At 46.9% G+C, this 18,001-nt stretch overlaps 1 protein-coding gene across 2 annotated transcripts in view; it reads left to right on the forward strand.

Moving 5' to 3' along the window:
* The window catches only part of CPSF2 (cleavage and polyadenylation specific factor 2), a 187,365-nt gene that overhangs the window by 61,271 nt on the left and 108,093 nt on the right, over positions 1–18,001 (forward strand). For both annotated transcript variants that reach the window (XM_085626508.1, XM_085626507.1), the window contains one exon: positions 16,010–16,110. In XM_085626508.1, the coding sequence (XP_085482634.1) occupies positions 16,010–16,110 (101 nt within the window). The remainder of the gene's footprint in view (positions 1–16,009; positions 16,111–18,001) is intronic.

The raw sequence follows: 18,001 nt of genomic DNA on the forward strand, positions 1-18,001 counted from the left end.
AGCAGTGCGCCAGTGTTGCAAAGTTCTGTCTGAAAAGCTCTACAGTTGAGGACTTACTCGGGACTGCTTGATTCACGCCCCAGCCTGGCTGTTAGGAGCATCCCTCAAACAGAACACAATTAAAAACAAATGAATTTCCATTGCCATCGTTACTAGGCAACCTCCAGTTTAAGAGGGCCCTCCAACATGAAGCTGGGCAGAGTCGTGAGTCTCCCCCTGAATCGGGTCTGTTGGCATGTGTGCGATTCTTTTTCCTTAGTTTCTCGTCACTTCCGGTTGGATCTCCCTCTATTTTCTGGCCTCAAACACACTCTGCAGCCTTGTTTCACACTTCTTGAGGGTCTTTCCCTGCCCTCACATCCTACTTTGTCTTGGCACCGCAGTGCCACTCGTGCTTGCTTTCTTCTGCTTACTCGTAATTTTAAGATAACAGTAAACCGTGCTAAACATTTTCATTCCACCTACAGTCCAGTCAAACACGTGCACCCAACCACAGGCACACTTATAATGCTCTCCCCCTCATTCTTTTCCCGCCTTCCTTTGATGCATCCCTTCTCCTTCACTCTCCTTGGTTTCCAAGCGGAGGTTTTTGGGTGAAGGGTGTTCCTCCAAACGCATGACCATGGGTAACATATTCGGAATATGCATAAGTTTAGGGGTGAACAGGTCGCATCTGTGAACATCTATAAATGCAGCCATTTGTCATGCATTAATGTGAATGTTTACAGTGGGCATTAGAGGGCTTTTAATCAATAATGGTGATATCTGGTTGAATGGACAGCTGTGTGCGGTGTGCCTGCACTATGTAATGTTATGCTATGTTAATTCATGTCATGCCATGTTATGTTATATGCTTTTGTGCACCGCACCATCTACCATTAATTTTACATCCCAGTGCTTTCTGCAGTCGAGGAAGGTTTAACAGCAATAATTTAGCATTGTGGTGTAGGTGGTAGCGAACAGCAAGCCTGTCGATGTCACTGTCTGCAGGGGTTCGTCATGGCTGTACCAGATTCTCACCTGGTAGCACCAACAGCTATCTTTGGTGGAGCAGATTAAGGTTATACCCAACTAGAGGCCTCTGGCCCTATACTGAGGGTGGGGGCAAGCTGCATGCAAGAAAAAACACCACCATGCGGTGTTTGGTGTAGTTTTGTTGGAACTCCACACACCAAGTGGAACGCGGAATGGGCAAAGCTCCGCGTACTCTGCTGGCGGAGCAGAATTTATTGCCCACCCCTAATGTTTTACAAATCAGGGTAATTTTAAAGTTCAGGTTGCACATTCTTGTGTATCACTTGCGCTGAGGCAGCTCATCAGGGTATCAAGTGCTACATAAATAGAAATATACAGAAAAGTGAATGAGTGCATGCTTGCGTGCAAGTATCGTTAAACATTTATTTTGTAGTTCTGGTTATAGAAATGTATCAAATATTGGGCCTTTCAAAGCCTTAGTATGTTAGGGGCCGTGTGGGAGTGTTTCGCTCATGACTGCTCTCTAATTTGTCTTCTTAAGTTATGGCTCTGTGGTTCAATGAGGCAGAAGAACAGAGTGTCCTAATGCACACAGAGAGGAACCAGTAGCCTTGAAAGACCTCAGTGGGATGTGGAACTCTCTGCCGTCAGAGACTGAAAGAAGAGCCCAGGTTACACAGAGAACAAGCATTGGCATAGCCAATAGGTCTCACCTTTGGGACCTTTTTAAGTATTTAGTTATGCAGCACAATATCCTTACTGCAACAACATTAACTGTTGCATGGCTAAACACTCATAAGGTCCCAAAGGCGAGACCTATTGGCTATACCAATGCTTGTTTTTTTTTTATCCACCCATTTGCATTCTGGATTTATTAGATCTTTCCCAATTATCTAAATTATATAGTGTAACGCTTTAGTGTCCATTTGGGCCTTGGACAAGCTTTTTGCATTTTCTAAATAAATATCAGCACATTTCCGAAGCCAGGTAGTTCAGCCATTGTGATGCTCAGCCATCCCTCATCAAGCACAGCCACAGACACGTGCATTCTCACATAAGTACATTCTCCACCACCCAAACCAAACCCACACCACCTATCATACCACACAACCATACCAAACTATACACCCCAAACCAAAATATACGCAACTGTGCCTCCCAAAACACGCCACACCCTGAGCAGAATACTGTCTTGTCCGTGCCTTATTTCCCCATTTCACGTCTCGTCATTTCTTCTTCTCTCTGCCCCCCAACACACTTTTTTTTTTTTTTACTTTAATAAGCACGGCGCCATCTTCATGGACACCGCGCTATGCAATGCAATAGGTGTTGCTTTTGGTATTGTAAATAGCAATGCCTTTTACAATGTCAATAGCTCAAAATAATGTAATTGCGAGACCTATTGCATTGTAAATGCTTGTTTATATGTTGTGCTTAGAGACCCTCTTCGAAATTAATGGAACCACTATTTTACAGTATCTTTTCTTTGCTGGATCCTGACTCTATAACTATATAAGCTTGAGGGCAGGCATGTTTGTAAAGGGTAGTCACAATGGTGTAATCCACGATTAATGATTACAGTTCCAAGCTGAACTCTAAACATGTGGCTGTTTAAATAGTATGTTATTATTATAGGAAAGAGCCCCTTTTTGACATGGTCACCCCCACTTTTTAGGTCTCGCCTGGTGAAAGCAGCGCATGCGCTGCGCTAGTCAGAGACACCTTTTGGAATCGATTCTCCGCCGTGGGCTCATGCACACGTCTGCATGGACAAAGATGGCTGCTCTCGCCATCTGTGCAATGCAGACAGCATGCGTGTGTCCGTGGGACAGTGGACAGTCCCACGCCATTTTGTCTTCCCGTCGCACACGCGCGCGCATGGCGACGTGCTTTTAAATAGTGTGGCCTTAGCGCGATCGCTTTCACTTTTGGACGGCTGCGATCGCTTTCATTTTTGCGCGGCCGTGCAGTATTCTCCTTCTCCCAACGACTGTCTTGTCTCTCTTGGCAGTGTCCATCACTCTCTTGTACAGGGTCTATCTTTCCTCCTGGTTCTTGTCATCTCTCGCTGTTGTTAAGACCCCCCCCCCCCCCCCCCCCCCCTCCCCCCTCTACAGGCTGTTCATCTCTTCTCAATATCTGCCTGGTGTCTGACTCTCATCCCTCTAACTACACTGTCTCCCTCTTCCTTGCTACTGTTTGTCTCCTCCTGTTCGCTGCGCCATCTGCTACAGTGTATCTGCGAAGGGTACCGGGCTCCCCCAGTGTGAACCTCGGGCACACATGGCTTCTTTCTGAAGGCTTTTCCTTGGCTAAGGCTGTGATGCACTCTTGGGGTAGGGAGGGAAGAGGACTCCCCGCCTTAGGGAAGTAGCAGGTTCCAGGTCTGGCGACTGGAAGGATCTATTTCGGGCACTGAATGGCGGAGCCGGAGACATTTTCCGTAACCCGTGGGAGATCAGCATCGCCACCTCGGGCGCACAGACTGAAATTTGTTCCTGTGATTGTGCTCGCGGGCCGTCTGCTCCCTTGGCAGACACGCGCCGGGAGCTGACGCGGCCACGTGCGCGTGCCCCGCTGCGCAGGGTCACTCCTGTCTCCCAGCCCAGCGTGGAAGGAAGCGCGGTCACCTCCAAGGTCCGTGCTCTGGCACCAAGGGGAAATCACAGCCTGTAACTGGAGATGTTCCGCCCCCCGAACACATTCAGACTATAGTGACCCTCAGGGGGCGGACGGGCTAATACTAGTGCCACCCCCAAAACTGTGATGTAGGCTACTCACTGGGGGCAACACACAGTGCCACAAACCTGGTGATGGTGCAGAAGCGGACACTAGTTTGAATATTGTTCTACTCGCTTAGGGAAGAAAAGGACAGTCCGGAGTCCAGTGTTGACAAGTATAGTCCGCTGGTGGGTCGCGTTGGTGTTTCTTACGAGTTTGCTGAATTTCTGCGGATGACGGGCCGCTGCTAGTGAGGATGTAACAAGGTTGGTGGCTTAACAATAGCCGGAGCCCCAGGTGGCCTTCCTCTGGTGCTGGCCTGAGAACCCCGGGTGGGGGGGCTTGGGCTCCATGTACTTTGCAGCCCCTGGGGAGGGGGCTCTTTACAATGTCCATGTGAAGCACTACTGACAAGTGCGATGGTCAGGCATAGAAACTTCCCGGCCTTGAACGAGTACTGACTTGGACTTCGGCTGGAGAGGCAGCGGCCAGTGCACAATGCCCCGGTTGTCTGCCCCCTGTGAGTGCTGAAGCAGCAGCTCGTATCTGTGAGAAAGTGGCTCTGTATATACTGTTCCCTAATAGGTACAGGGTGCACAGAGTCCACAGTCCCCCAGAGGCTGATAGAGGTCAAAGTTAGGTATGACCTTACTCTCAAAAGTGGTAGCTTGGTCGAGCAGTAAGGCAGTACCAGAGGACAGTGTAAAGCATTTATTGTACACACTCAGTCAGCAAATGGTTTCACACACTCAATAACTGAACTCTAGGCCAATGATTTGTATATATAAAATATATGCTTGTTTTATTTTTAGAACCACAAAGGGGGTAAAAATATACTTTCTCAGAATGAGAGGTTGAATATAAATACTTTTGTTTCAAGCAATAAATTTGTGTAAACAGTCACAGTTGGTTGCAATAAACAATCCTATTTCCTAAACATAACAATGCATTGAGCACAATGGTAAATTCAGGTTATTTGTAATAAATTACTTTTCAGATTACTTTTGGAATTCCAGGTCTGGATCCTAGAACCAGCCTGGGGTCAGTATTCAGAATCAAGTGATGAAAGTCGACTTAATAACTGTAATGATTTTTAAATAATATTTAGCTATTTCAAAAGTTAGCACTTAGAAAATATTTCACAGAAAACATTCAATGGATCTCTATGGCAAGAAATTCAAATTGCAGGTAGAGTACTTTATCGTTACTTTAGTAATCCAGGACTGGGTGCCTAGACCCAGGACTGGGGTCCTTATCAAAAGCAGGTAAGTAATTTCGTTTGCAGAAATGGTACGATTTTAAAAGAATATTTCAAATTTGCAAAAGTAGACACTTAGAAGAAATTTCACAGAAAAGCAGACAATGGTTTCCTATGGGAGAAAAATGAGTTAGAAGTAAGTATAGTTGTGAACACTTTTCAGAGTCAGGGCTGGGCACCAAGATCCAGCACTGGGAGCTCACCTAGGAGCAGGTGAGTAAATTCGTTTTTGTCACTTGGCTGATTTTTGGTGAATTTTTGCAGTTTTGAAAAGTTCACACTTAAAAGATTTTTGAAGAAAAAAAGCCAGTCAATGTTACCCTATGAGGAAAATGGAGTTAGCGGTTTAAGGGTAAGTACTCGACTGGTAGTGTTGAAATTCCGGGCATGGACTCAGGGGTCCCCCAGTGTCAGGTAGGTACAGTTGGTTCACCCTCAGCGGTTTCAGGACGGCCGGGTGCAGAGAGAGTTGGGCCCAATGTTATCCTATGAGGGATAGGGGGGCCTTGGTTGGTGGCTGCTGTCTGGCAAGCCACGCGGCTGTGGGAGCTGGGCTCCTGGTCACTTACTCAGGGCAAGTGGGGAAGTAGGTTAGTGTAGAGAGGGCACTGCCAGGGCCACTCGGGCGGCTGGGTGCAGGGTGCTTTTGAGCCTTAGGGCGCTCAATGGAAATCAATGGGAATGTTCCGGTTTGGAAAGAGGCTGCAGGCTCGGGGACGAGGATGTTTCAGGTGCCACCACCACTTCGAGAGGTAAGTTGGGTAGTTGTAGGTTAGGTGGGTACCCCGGGATTGGGCACAGGGGGTCGCAGGGCGCCGGGTGCAGGGGTGCCTTTTGACGTCGGGAATCTTACCCTCTGGTTGATCGCGGCTGGGGTGGCACTTGGTTCTGAGGCTGCAGGCTTCTTCCGGGATGTCGAGGGGGGTCCTTGGGTGCCGGACTCTGGGTCACAGTCGCCGTGGGGTCGTCCTCTGGGTCTTTGTCCACTCCGGCACTGGCCAGGCTTGGCTGGTGCAGAGTGTGTTGGGTCCGCGGTCCCGGGCTGGTGCCAGGGATAGCAAGTAGGTTTCTTGAGTAGAGCCTCTACTCGTGGGAGTCCCAGGGGCTTAGAGCTAAAAGGTAGCCAGGTCCTCCGGGGTTGGTGAGGTTGCTGGCCACGTGGGATGCCGCGCTGGTGCAGGTTCGAGAGTCGACAGGCCGGTAGGGCTGGGGCCAAAGCAGTTGGTATCTTCTTCTCTTTTTAGCAGCTGCAGGGCAGGTCTTTGGTCTTCTTGCTCTTCTTGTCGTTTTTCTATCTGGAATCTAAGGAAGGAAGGTTCAGGGGGCCCCTAAATACTAGATTTAGGGGCGTTACAGGTAGGTGAAGGCCAGGGACCAATGGGTCCTTGTCCTGGGGTGGGTACACCCCCTATCCTGCCTCTCTCCTGTGGGAGGGGGGCAGTAGCCTAATCCTGATAGGGTAGGGCCTCCCATCTTCAAGATGGCGAGAGCCCGGAGATGTGCTTCACCTCGCCTCCCCCACCTGAGGGGTGGGGTGGGCAGGCTGGCACATCCCCTGTCCTTGTATGGGGTTTCCGGCCAAGCTTCCCGCCAGAGTGGGGGGTTGCAGTGGCCTGGGGAAACTCCAACTGGCGGCATGCCTTTGAAGCTTCCCTTTGCTCATCTTGGGGGAGGAGATTTCTCACCTCACCCAGGATGTGCATTGTTGCAGGCCCGGGAGAGCAGGGGCTCTCCCACCCAGGGGTCCAGCAACGTGTCTGCTGTGTGGCAGCCTGGGCAGCCTCCGAGCAGACGTGGATTGCAAGTTAGCTGTAAGGGGGCATCTTCTAAGATGCCCTCTGGGGTGCTTAGTACATTAAATCCTACACTGGCATCAGTGTGGGTTCAATGTGCTGAGAAGTTTGATACCAAACTTCCCAGGCTTCAGTGTTGCCAATATGGTGCTGTGGAGCTCGTGTTTGACAAGCTCTCAGCACCATGTATTCTTAAATGACAGCACTGCACTTACAGTGCCCAGGAATGGACCCGGGTACTGTAGGGGCACAGGGCTCCTGCTCCTGTGCCCACACCATAGGCGTAATGCACCCAGCTAGAGGGGTGGCTGACATATGCCTTGGCAGTGTAGGTGATGGGCATGGTACACAGTGATGTGTGCCATGTCGACTCTTTGTTTTGTCCTGCACCCAGACACTCAGCCTGCAAGGGCAGTGTGTGTGTGTAAGGGTACAGGGTCTCTGAGGGTGGCACAATGAGTGCTGCAGCCCTTAGAGGCCTTCCCTGGTCACAAGGCCCTGGGTACCTAGGGTACCATTTACTAGGGGCTGACATGTGGCTAGGGTTTGCCAATTTGGAGTTTGTGTGGTTTAAGGAAGGAACATAGGCCCTGGGCACCTGATTGGCAGGAACCCAGGGTACACTCAATCGAAGTACATTCAGCAATTTAGCAAAAAGTGGGGGCATACCATGCAAGAAAGATGGCACTTTCTCACAGTATCCGTACATTTACTCCAAAAAGATAGCATTGTAAAAGTAAAGTAAGCCTTTTTCCCGTTCCTACCCCGTCCGTGAATTTAGTGAAGGCGCCTGGTAGACTGGTTATTGCAAACCAATAATCAGCTCTGGTGGTGAAACCTTGCTTTAGTACATTCACGGCCGGTCTAATCACACAATCAACTGACCTGTTGAGCTTGCCCCTCCCCTAACTTGGTTTTCCAGTTGTGGGTGCATCATGTACTTTCTCCCGTAGTTCACGCCAAGCTTGAATTTTAAGTGCACAACAAAGCAGCAAGATACATGTATAGATAAACTACGAGCTTTCTCTCATCTTGTCCTGAAGCGGCTGCCATTTTCTGCTTCTGGGAGCGAGAGCACAAAATGGGGATGACTGAGATGGAGGAAAACCGGAACTGACTGTTGCCAAGCTCACACTCGAGAGATGCTGAGCGGGCAGCACATCCGGCCACTTGATGCGCTTCTGACTTTCCCTGCTAAGTCTGTTTTTGTGGTTTTAAACTTCTCCATCCCTGCATTCACAAATATTCAGAGTGATAAAGACACCGAATACCTGTCTCTGGACTACTAATGGTCAAGAATTCAGAAAGTCCTATCTAATGCCATTTTTCTTCTGCAACGGTTTAGCACATGCCAAAGCACAAACAATCTTGGATTGTATAGCAGATGTTGCACAAAAACTGCATCTGAGATGCAGTTGAGGTTAGTTCATTGGGCCCCAAGTTCAAAGGCGTGAAAAGTGGTCTCCCCACATTGAACATTTTCATAAGAGGCACAGCAATGGTACATCAAAATACACAGTATTGATATCAGGGCAATTTATACGCTGTCCCTGGAAGTTACTGTTGCAAACACACAAAGCTAAAAATCAAATCAAATGTTAAATTCATTAGGAGGATTGATCTCATACTTAGCTTATTTAATAAGCATGCAAGTGATTTGGGTCTATATGCAAACCAACAATGTGCTATAACTAGGTATATATTCAGAACATGACATGACAAGAATATAAATGAATAGCTCCACTATACAAGGATTAGAGCCATGCTTGCGTACACCCCCAACTAGCATCATACTGTGGAACTGGAGCAACACACTCCGGTGGGTCAGATCTTTCTGTGCATATTGCTCACATCTGGTGCAACTTGGATGCTACTTCTTGATTAACAAGGGTCAAGGTTGTTTCATGCCTTATTTAACGCCTACACAGCTCCATTTGCAACAGTCTGCATCTGTCACAATATCAGTTGTCAATATGTATGCTGATCATACTCCGATATATAGATATAGTCAATCAGAAGACTAGTATGAAGTGGTTGACACTGGAAATGCAGGTGGGTCTTAACCGTCTCTGACAAAACAGATATATGACGGAGGTCACATTGGTCAACTTAAGGATTGCCCTTCCATTTGAAAGCCTCCCTTTATCGTTGTCCCTCTGTTCCAATCTCCAGCGCTAGCTGGTCCAGTCTGTAATATTGCACTTCCCTTTATTCTTGAGCTATCACTTATTCTGCATCTTCGTCATGCAATTGTAATTCTCCATTTCCTTATAACTTATCACGTCGCACTATTGTTCCAAAAGTCCCACTCACAGATTAACTACCCGCATCATCCTTTGTAATGTCCTCACTTTGCCTCAACGTCAATTTCAGGAAATCGCATAAAGGCATGAAGATCTTCCTCCTACTACAGGCTTGCAAAGGAGTGTAAAGAGCCAGATACACTTACCTATGCACAGAACCCTGTGCCCCTGCCCAGTCTATATTAGTGTCCATTAGCTGAAGTTTGACAACAAAAACATTATTACCCAAAGCAAAAAGGGATCCGAGGTGAGACTAACCTGTTAAATCAATACAAATCTCAATTGCTAAATAAAATGATGTCCTATATCCAAGTCCTCACCATCTAGAATATTTTCCAAAGTATTACCATTCCCTAATAGCAGACTCTAAGGTTCATTAGAAACATTACAGAGAATCACTGCATGAATGCCATGCTAGGCTTTAAAAGTGCACTAGCTGTACAATCAATAATGCTTTGTGAAGATGTACACAGAAGCACCAGCTGCTGCCTTCCTCGATTCCACTAATGGAATTTATGATCAAAGATGTAAAGGCTGGCTTGGATGTAGCAGACTAAACCGCTCCAGGGACTGCCTGCTTAGCAATATCATAGCTGACAGCAATGCCTTGCATGAAACATCTACAGATCATTTCTTTGGAATCAGAATTTCTACTTGGGTCGTAGCCAAAAGACTAAACCATATTCTAAGGAGATGATTAAAGCTCTTAATATTTGAACCTAAAAGTTAGTGAGATGCTTTCTCCGGTTGGTGTATGAACCTGGGGGAGAAGACTGAAAGTGCCAGACTGGTGGACAGGAGAAAAGTGCATTGTTTTACCTGCAAGTCATGGAATTGGTTGATCACATTCTGATATAAGCATATGTATGCTCTTAGTATCTGGAAAAAAATGCTTTGTGATGTCAAACAATACAATGAGATCTCATTGGGGACTAACGAACACCACAAAAATACAAATGATAAAGCTGGCGCGCCAAAGCACAATCACACTCATAATTCAAGGTCTGGGTCTGAAAAATTGCAGTAAGTGAGTGCAGGCTTGACTCTGTATCCAGATATTTGAGCAGTCAAGCTGAAGCAGCTGCTGAAAAGCTGATCTCTTCTTACGTATAGTAATCCTTGTAAAATGGAACAAAATTGTTTAAATGTATGGCGATTACAACTATAAATTAAGAACAGGCATTGAAAAGGCACTAGGTCTCGCCTTTTATTGAGTTAAAGCCATTTGTTTTGCTAATGGTATTGTATAGCAAAGCAAATGGCTTTAACTTAATTAAAGGCGAGACCTATTGCATTTTTAATGCTTGTTTGCCTGGTAATCAATGCAATTTTGCTAACCAGGTCCCCAGTGCCAGATCTCTGTCCCTAAATTGTACAATTATTTCCCCAATTTGCAATACATTTAGCACTCTCTGTAAGTCTCTAGTAAATAGTACCCACGGTACCTAGGGCAAGGAGGCTAAAGATGGTCCGTAAGGGCTGCAGCATGCATTGTGCCACCATAAGGGATCCCTCACTAAACTTGTGCAGACCGCCATTGCAGGCTGCGTGTCTTGGTGCAGACAAAAGTGAAACCACGACATGGCACACAGCCTGTGTGCCATGCCAGTAGACACTGCTTGCAGTGTAGGTAAGTCATCCCTTCAGCAAACCTTCCAGCCCTAAGGCAGTGTGCGCGATACTACATGTGTGGACATTATCTGCATAAGCTGATATCCCCATGTGCCGTTCAGTTCAATTACAGCCAGAACAATTGATCAGGGACGCCATTTTACGTACATGTGCTGGGCACTGGTCAAAAACGAGTTCCACAGCTACATGATGGCTTCACTGAATCCAAAGATGTTTGTTATCAAACAACTTGTATTAATAAACCTACACTGATTCCAGTGATAGATGTATTAATACATGCATCCAGAGGGCACCATAGATGTGCCCCCTGAAAACCTACCAACTACTATTGTGCTGGCTGACTGGTTCTGACCAGCCTGCCACCACAGACGAGTTTCTAACTCCCAGGAGTGAGAGCCCAAACTCCCAGGAGATCATGGACAAAGCCTGTCCGGCAGAGGGTGTTAACACCCCCTCCAACAGGATGAATGTACATTAGCATTCCAAGGCAGGGAGCTCCAAAGAGTCTACCGCCTTTGGTATGCAAATCTGGCTTCCCTCAGAGTTGAGGGGTTGCCCACCCCAATGCCCCCCCACCCCCTGGCCAGGGCCCATTTGGCGCCTGGACTGGTGGGAAAATTAGTAGTCAGAGAGGCGTGTTCACCCTCAGACTAGTTCCACCCCTAAGGTGGGCTAACCGATGTGGACACGAAAATTAAGTCTGCCATCTTGGTGATGGCAGACTTAGGAACTCTAGGACAGGGTTATGCCCACTTTCCACAGGAAGTGTTAATATAGGGGATGTAGTGACCCGAAGTGTTAGTAGCCCGTTGGCTACTACTCTAAACTCTCCCCCAACACCCCTAAATCTATTATTTATGGGAGCACCAGGAAATAAGATCCTACTGACCTGAAAGAAGGCTCCTACTGTAGAGTAGCAAATGCAGAAGACTGGCAAATGACTTGGCTCCAAACTTGATGGCCTACCTGCTATCCTTGACAATTTTGCCAAAGACGACTCGTCTTGCGGCTGCCTGTGCCTCCAAAAGCCTGGGAGGACAACCATCCTTCAACCAAGAACCAGGAACTCCCGTGGAGTAGCAGAGCTGCTCCCCTACATCCTGCAGGCACTCCAGAAGAGCTGCGAGGACTCCGGGCTGCCAAAAACCCAACACCAGAAAGAACCACTGCACCCATGCCCCCAGCCCGTATTGAAGTGGGCCAATGATGTCAGTGTGGTCCCCAGACCCCCCATATCTGAAGCCCACTTTGGGTTTGCCACCTGTGGGCTTCTCAATGCCGCCTGCAGCCTCTTGGTGCAGGCACCCTCTTCCACGAGTGTCTCCGGTGACAAAAATCCAACACCTCAGGACACCTCTGGATCCAGCTGCCCATCACAGAAGAGAAAATGAGCAAAGGTGTCCCCACATCCCTGAGCATCGTGAGACCTATACCCCCTTGTCGGTTCAGCCAGACTGGCCTCCCAGTCGCAGCTTGTAGCCTCTTTTTGACCGGACCTATCCCCATTGATTTCAACGGGGCACCAGACGATGTATTGCACCTCTGGACCCGGCCGCACCAGAGCTGCCTGAGGTGACCTGTTGGTGCTGCCATGGACTCTGCCCTGTACTCACCTTAAGTCCAGAAGATTGGTCTTGTAAGTCTCTGTAAAGTACCTGTATGCAGTATATGCTTTTCCACCATAGGGTAAAGTTACCGCTTCAGAAATTGCACTGTCCACTTTTGGAAATATAAGTAGTTCTATCTCAAAACGTACTTACCTGCTATTGATGTCAAAATGTATATAAAGATATGGGTTATTTTTATTGGTGTGGATCTCCTTATTGAGTCGTGTGTATCAATTTATTACTGTCTGATAAGCCTATGGCTGCTTAACCACATCTCCCCCCAAGAGAGTGTAGGAAGCTGGCTCTGTATATACTATACCAAAATGAGCTATAGTGGGCACAGAGTCCAGTGGATCCCCAAAGGTAGGCAGAGGTAAAAGTAGATAGCACCTTACTCTCTATTTGTGGTAGTGTGGGCGAGCAATAAGGCTTTATCAGAGGGTAGTGTTAAGCATTTGTTGCACACCCTCAGGCAAGAATTGATGTGTCACACCCAAAGACTGTACTCAGACCAATTTGTTTCTATCAAAAATATTATTTAGTTATTTTATTTCTAGAACCAAGCCAAGCCTGTTGCAGGTAAGTGAAATAATTATTTGCAAAATCTTATGCAATGATTTACAGTTGAATGCAGGTTCAAATGCAGTTGGTTGATTTACAGATAAGTCAACAGTTCGAAAACACTTTATTTACTTTACAGATTACTGTGCACATTACTTATTGGATTGCTTTTTAAGTTACTTTTGCTAATCAGGGTGATAGGCCAAGATATCACACTGAAACATTTCCTAGTCAAAAGGTAAGAAATTTAGTTTTTACACATATGCAGTGTTTCAATGTTTCATACAAACCAACTCCACACTTAGAAGAACTTTCAAGGAAAAGCAGTCAATGCAATCCTGTGGGAGGAAATTAAGTTAAAGGTTTACAGATAAGTACTTGTTTGTGGGAGTTGGTATTCTAGGGTTAAAACCAGGGTTCCCCCAGGGTCGAGGTTGCACTTTCAGAACACCCTCAGTGGCACTAGGGAGGCCGGGTGCATAGTGCTGATGCCCAGTGTTATCTAACAGGTGATAGGGCGCCTCCGGTTGGTGGCTGCTCACGAGCAGGCCACAAGGTTGTAGGAGCAAAGCTCCTGGTGTTAGGCTCAGGGCAAAGGGGGATCCGGTTTAGCACACAAAGTGCACCCGCAGCGGCTCAGGGGGGACTGGGTGCAGGGTGCTGGTTTGGCGTCAGGTCCCCTGTTTTCAGTGGGGATTCACCAGTTGCAACAAACACTGCAGGCTCGGTTCCGAAGATCTTCTGGAGGTGACCACCCATTGGGGACGTAAGTTGGGATGCATGGGGATGCTAGGACACCATTGGTTGGGCCACCCAAGGCCATGGGACGTCGGGTGCAGGGGTGTCTTTAGGCATTGGGTTTTCTTACCAGCTCCGGTCGCAGTCAGGTGGATCCTCCAGAAAGGGGCTGCAAGCGTCAATTGGAGATTCGAGACAGGTCAGAGATCACCAGATTTCAGGTCTGGATCGCCGGGGAGACCTCCTCATCGTGTTGGGCCACTCAAACTCTGGCCTTGGGCGTCGGGTGCAGAGTGGTGCAGACTTGCGGATTTGGTCTGAGCCAGAGTCTGTGGGTGAGCAAATCCGGTGCTCACGGGAGACAAAGTCTTGGGTTTGGAAGGCGGGGCAGGTCCTTTGGGTTCTTGAGGGCTGCTGGCTGCAGGACACACCGTGATTTCGCTCAAGCAGGTTCGAGGTGCGGTCAGGCCGGTAGGACTTGGGCCAAGTCAGTTAGTTCAGCACGGCTTCTTCAGTCCTCCTTCTGGTCGGTTCTTTTCTGAGGAGGGAAGGTTCAGGGTTACCTCAAAATACTAGATTTAGGGGTGTTATAGGTAAGTTAAGGTCGGGACCAATGGGACCCTTCCTTGGAGTGGGTACACCCCCTATTATGCATCCTCCAGTGGGAGGAGGGCATATGCCTCTCTTGTTTGCTGGGTCTCCCCATCTGCAATATGACAGGGACTGAGAGTTGTGCTTCACCTCGCCTCCCCGACCTAAGTGGTTGGCAAAGGTGGGTACACCTCCCTTCCTCACTTGGTTTTCCTGCCGATTCTCCCGCCCAAACTGGGTGTCAGAACTGGTGGGGGCCAGTTGCTTGAAGCAGCAAATGGCTGGGGTAGCTCACAAAGGTGGCAAGCCTTTGAAGCTTCCCCTTCATGGACCCTGGCCGTCCTGGGGGGGATATGCTTGGCACCTCATCCGAGGATGTGCATTGTTTCAGACCCCCGAGAGCAGCAGGCTCTCGACCCCGGGGTCCAGAATCATGTCTGGTGGTGGCAGCTGGCAAATAGCCACTCAGCCAGGACACTAGTGTTAGGTCATTTTTCAAGGGGCATCTCTAAGATGCCCTCTGTGTGTATTTTTCATTAAATCTCACACTGGCATCGAGAGAGAGAGACCTTTAAGGGTGGCACAATAAGCGCTGCAGCCCTTAGAGGCCCTCCCTGGCCACAGGGACCTATGGTACCATTTACAAGGGACTGACATGTGGCCAAAGAGTGCCAATTTGGTTTTGTAATAATGCAGTTTAGGGAAAGAACGCCCTGGGTACCTGGTTGGCAGGAACCCAGGGCACACTCAGTCAAAGTACATCAACATTTTGGCAAAAAGAGGGCACTTTCTTACAGAAATCACCTTACGATTGCTAGGGCAAGTCCCTATAAACTCATAAGGGATACCTGGACTCCTCACACAGCATACGTCTTTTTAGTATACTACATAAAGAGTCAGCTTCCTACACTTTCTACATCAGGAAGCTGCAAGGTACTGCTGCAAGCTTCCAATAGTGCACACTAATTGATTGAGAGCAAGGATTGCCAACCTGTGAGGTGTACTGATCTGACAGCTACACCAGCCAACTATCTCCAGAAGGTCTGTTTTTGTGAAATAAATCATACTTGATCTGTTACAGTGAGCTGGCATACTTTTTCCTAGAGGACCTGCCGTGTTCAGGAGATCTGGCCTGAAAGCGGTTCGGACCTGTTAAGTTTTCAGAAGACAGTTGTAATTTGAGTCCCAGTGGTATTATGACGTGTATAATGTCATTTCATGGACAGATCTGGTCTCATGTTTGTGGAATTGTGGAACAATTGGTTGTGGTATTGTATGAGCGGGTGTGCAGTGCTGAGTGTAGGGACAGGATCAGGCTTGCGGTTTTCATGTCTTAGGCAGTCTTGGTCTGCAATGGATGTTGTTAAGGGGCAGGTATCCCCTTTTCTTGTGCTTTTTTGCATGTCAGAATATTGTGTGTTGAGTTGGGATTGATATGATGCTATGGCATTAGGGCTGTGAACCCTGCCCCTGAAGTGGGGCGGGATATAGGGGTTAATGTGCTCTTCTCTGCTGCATTGCAGTGAATTTCTTAATCTTCTATGGAATTTAGGAATGTGGTGTTTGTTTAAGAGTTCTGTCAGTGGTTTGTGTGGCTGTTCTGAGTTTTGAAATTGCAGATGCTTGGTCGCTACAGAACGTGGGGCTTCCTTGTTACACTACCAAGCGGATAGGAACTAGTCTTTAAAAAAAGAACAAAAACAGAAATTTGACTTAAATAACCACTACCTTCTAGTCGTTCATGCGGAGGATTTAGTCTAAAAAAAATAGAGACAGCCATGACCTTATGTTTTTGATTCGACCCACCTCTCGTAATTTATTCTCTTCCAGCTACGAACACGAGTGAAACTTGAAGGGAAGGACCTGGAGGAGTATCAGGAGAAAGAGAAGATCAAGAAAGAAGCAGCTAAAAAGTTAGAACAGTCTAAAGAGTAAGTGCACCTGCCAGATGTTAATGTGCCATTTATGGGTAGGCTAATAGTATCCTAATATTACAACTGTCATCTTCCAGCCCTCTTAACCCGTTAACCGCGGTGCATATTCCGGGACTTTTAATGAGTGGCCGGGGACAGGTCGGCCAACGGACGTGCGCACCACTAGCCAGGTAGTGCTCGCGACGGCCGTTGGCCGATACACGCAGGGAACGGGTTAAGGTCTTGCCTATCAGAGAGCACAAGTTGTGTTTAGGGTGCCTTTTGCTTACCATTGATTGGCTTTATAGTCACTATCATTTTCTTGCTTTTTATTCAATGGCTAGTCTTGCTCTTTTCGTTTTTTGCCTTTTCTGTGTAGCATGGCCTCTTTGCAAACCATTTGATTGTGTGACTTGTTTAATCTTTTACTGATTACGTGTAGGGAATTACTCTTTCTCTTCTTTCAGTCCTACATCAGATGCATGTGTTTTCTAGCTCTCTCCCTCAAGAGCTGCTTCTCGTTCTCAAATTCCCCAACCCCTGATCGCACTGTGCTTTTCAATCACCCCCCTCCCTCCCCCCCCCACCACCCCTCCCCCCACCACTTGTCTGTAAAAACACAGCAGCAGGGATATTTCTGCTGGGGTTAGGCTAAACACTTATAGGGTTGCCATTTGTTTTAGCTCTTGCATTCCACATATTGCATGAAAGCACAAGCTTTGGTACACAGACAGCTGGGGGGGAAGGACCACCTGCTGCAACAATTCAGCTGGCGTTAGTGGGAGAATGATTACTTAGCAAAAAGCTTCTTTGAGAGCCTATAAATCTGCTCCCAGTGCTACTGCAGAGGACCAATAGGCGAAATCCTGTGGAAGAAAAATTAGGTCTTGGCAAGTGTTTCACTATATATTCTGACACCTCCTTAATTTTAAATTCTGTTCAGAGTTTCCTGAATGAAAAGTATTTGAAAATAAAATCACGACATGTATAAAGATTAAAAACATCAAATTCAATGTACAGTATGTAGATTCCATAAAGATTCGTTTGTTTCTTCCAGTGTTTTAAAATGTTTATTTTTAACAATTTACAGACAAATATTGGCATAATCAATATCTCGGCACTCACATCGAGGCTAGATCTACTTCCTTTGCTAATGCTTGGTTCAGTTGTTTTTCAAGCCCTGTTGGCTAAGCTATTCCACTTGGTACTGCTTTTTTCTACGGCATTCTCAGTAGTTACAGGATTTGTATAAATCTGTTCCAGTGTTGAACTCTGTAGAGCACACAAGCAGGTTCCTGAAATCCGAATCCCCTGCAGTACCTTTCTCAGATTGGACTAATGTTCAATTTGATTGCTTGACTGAACATCTCAGAAGCGTGAGTTGAGCAACATGCGATTTCCTTATTGCTCTCCGGTGTTCAAAGGGGAATAAATGCTCAAGAAGAAATACAGCAGTCAGTAGTGGCAACTGTCAGTAACCGGTGAAAACTTATCAAACCACAGTAAAATAGTATTTTCCAAGATAAAGTAATACAACCTTTTAGTGTACCTCAATGGACATGGTCCCTGGAATTAGTGACAACATAGATTATACGTTCAGGTTTATTAAATTTTGTTGCAAGTAAAGGAAAATGATGTGCCACATTCTGGGCACTAGCTAGTTATTTTTACATTCTAACACATGTAGTTCCAAAAAAGATATCAATTCTATAAACGTTACTGAAAACTTTATATGAACAGCAGACCCTCGTCAAAATGTTATTTCCAGACAGTGATTTGGTCCTAAATACAAAAACGGAACACTATTTTATCTGAAAGACAATTGGTTATGGATTCCTCACTTTAGAATTACCCTGAGGCGTCAGACTGGATCTGGAGAATTTTTTCATCAGCAGTACCCCTGTGCATC

This window comes from Triturus cristatus, chromosome 9, assembly GCF_964204655.1.
Source record: "Triturus cristatus chromosome 9, aTriCri1.1, whole genome shotgun sequence".
Lineage (NCBI taxonomy): Eukaryota > Metazoa > Chordata > Amphibia > Caudata > Salamandridae > Triturus > Triturus cristatus.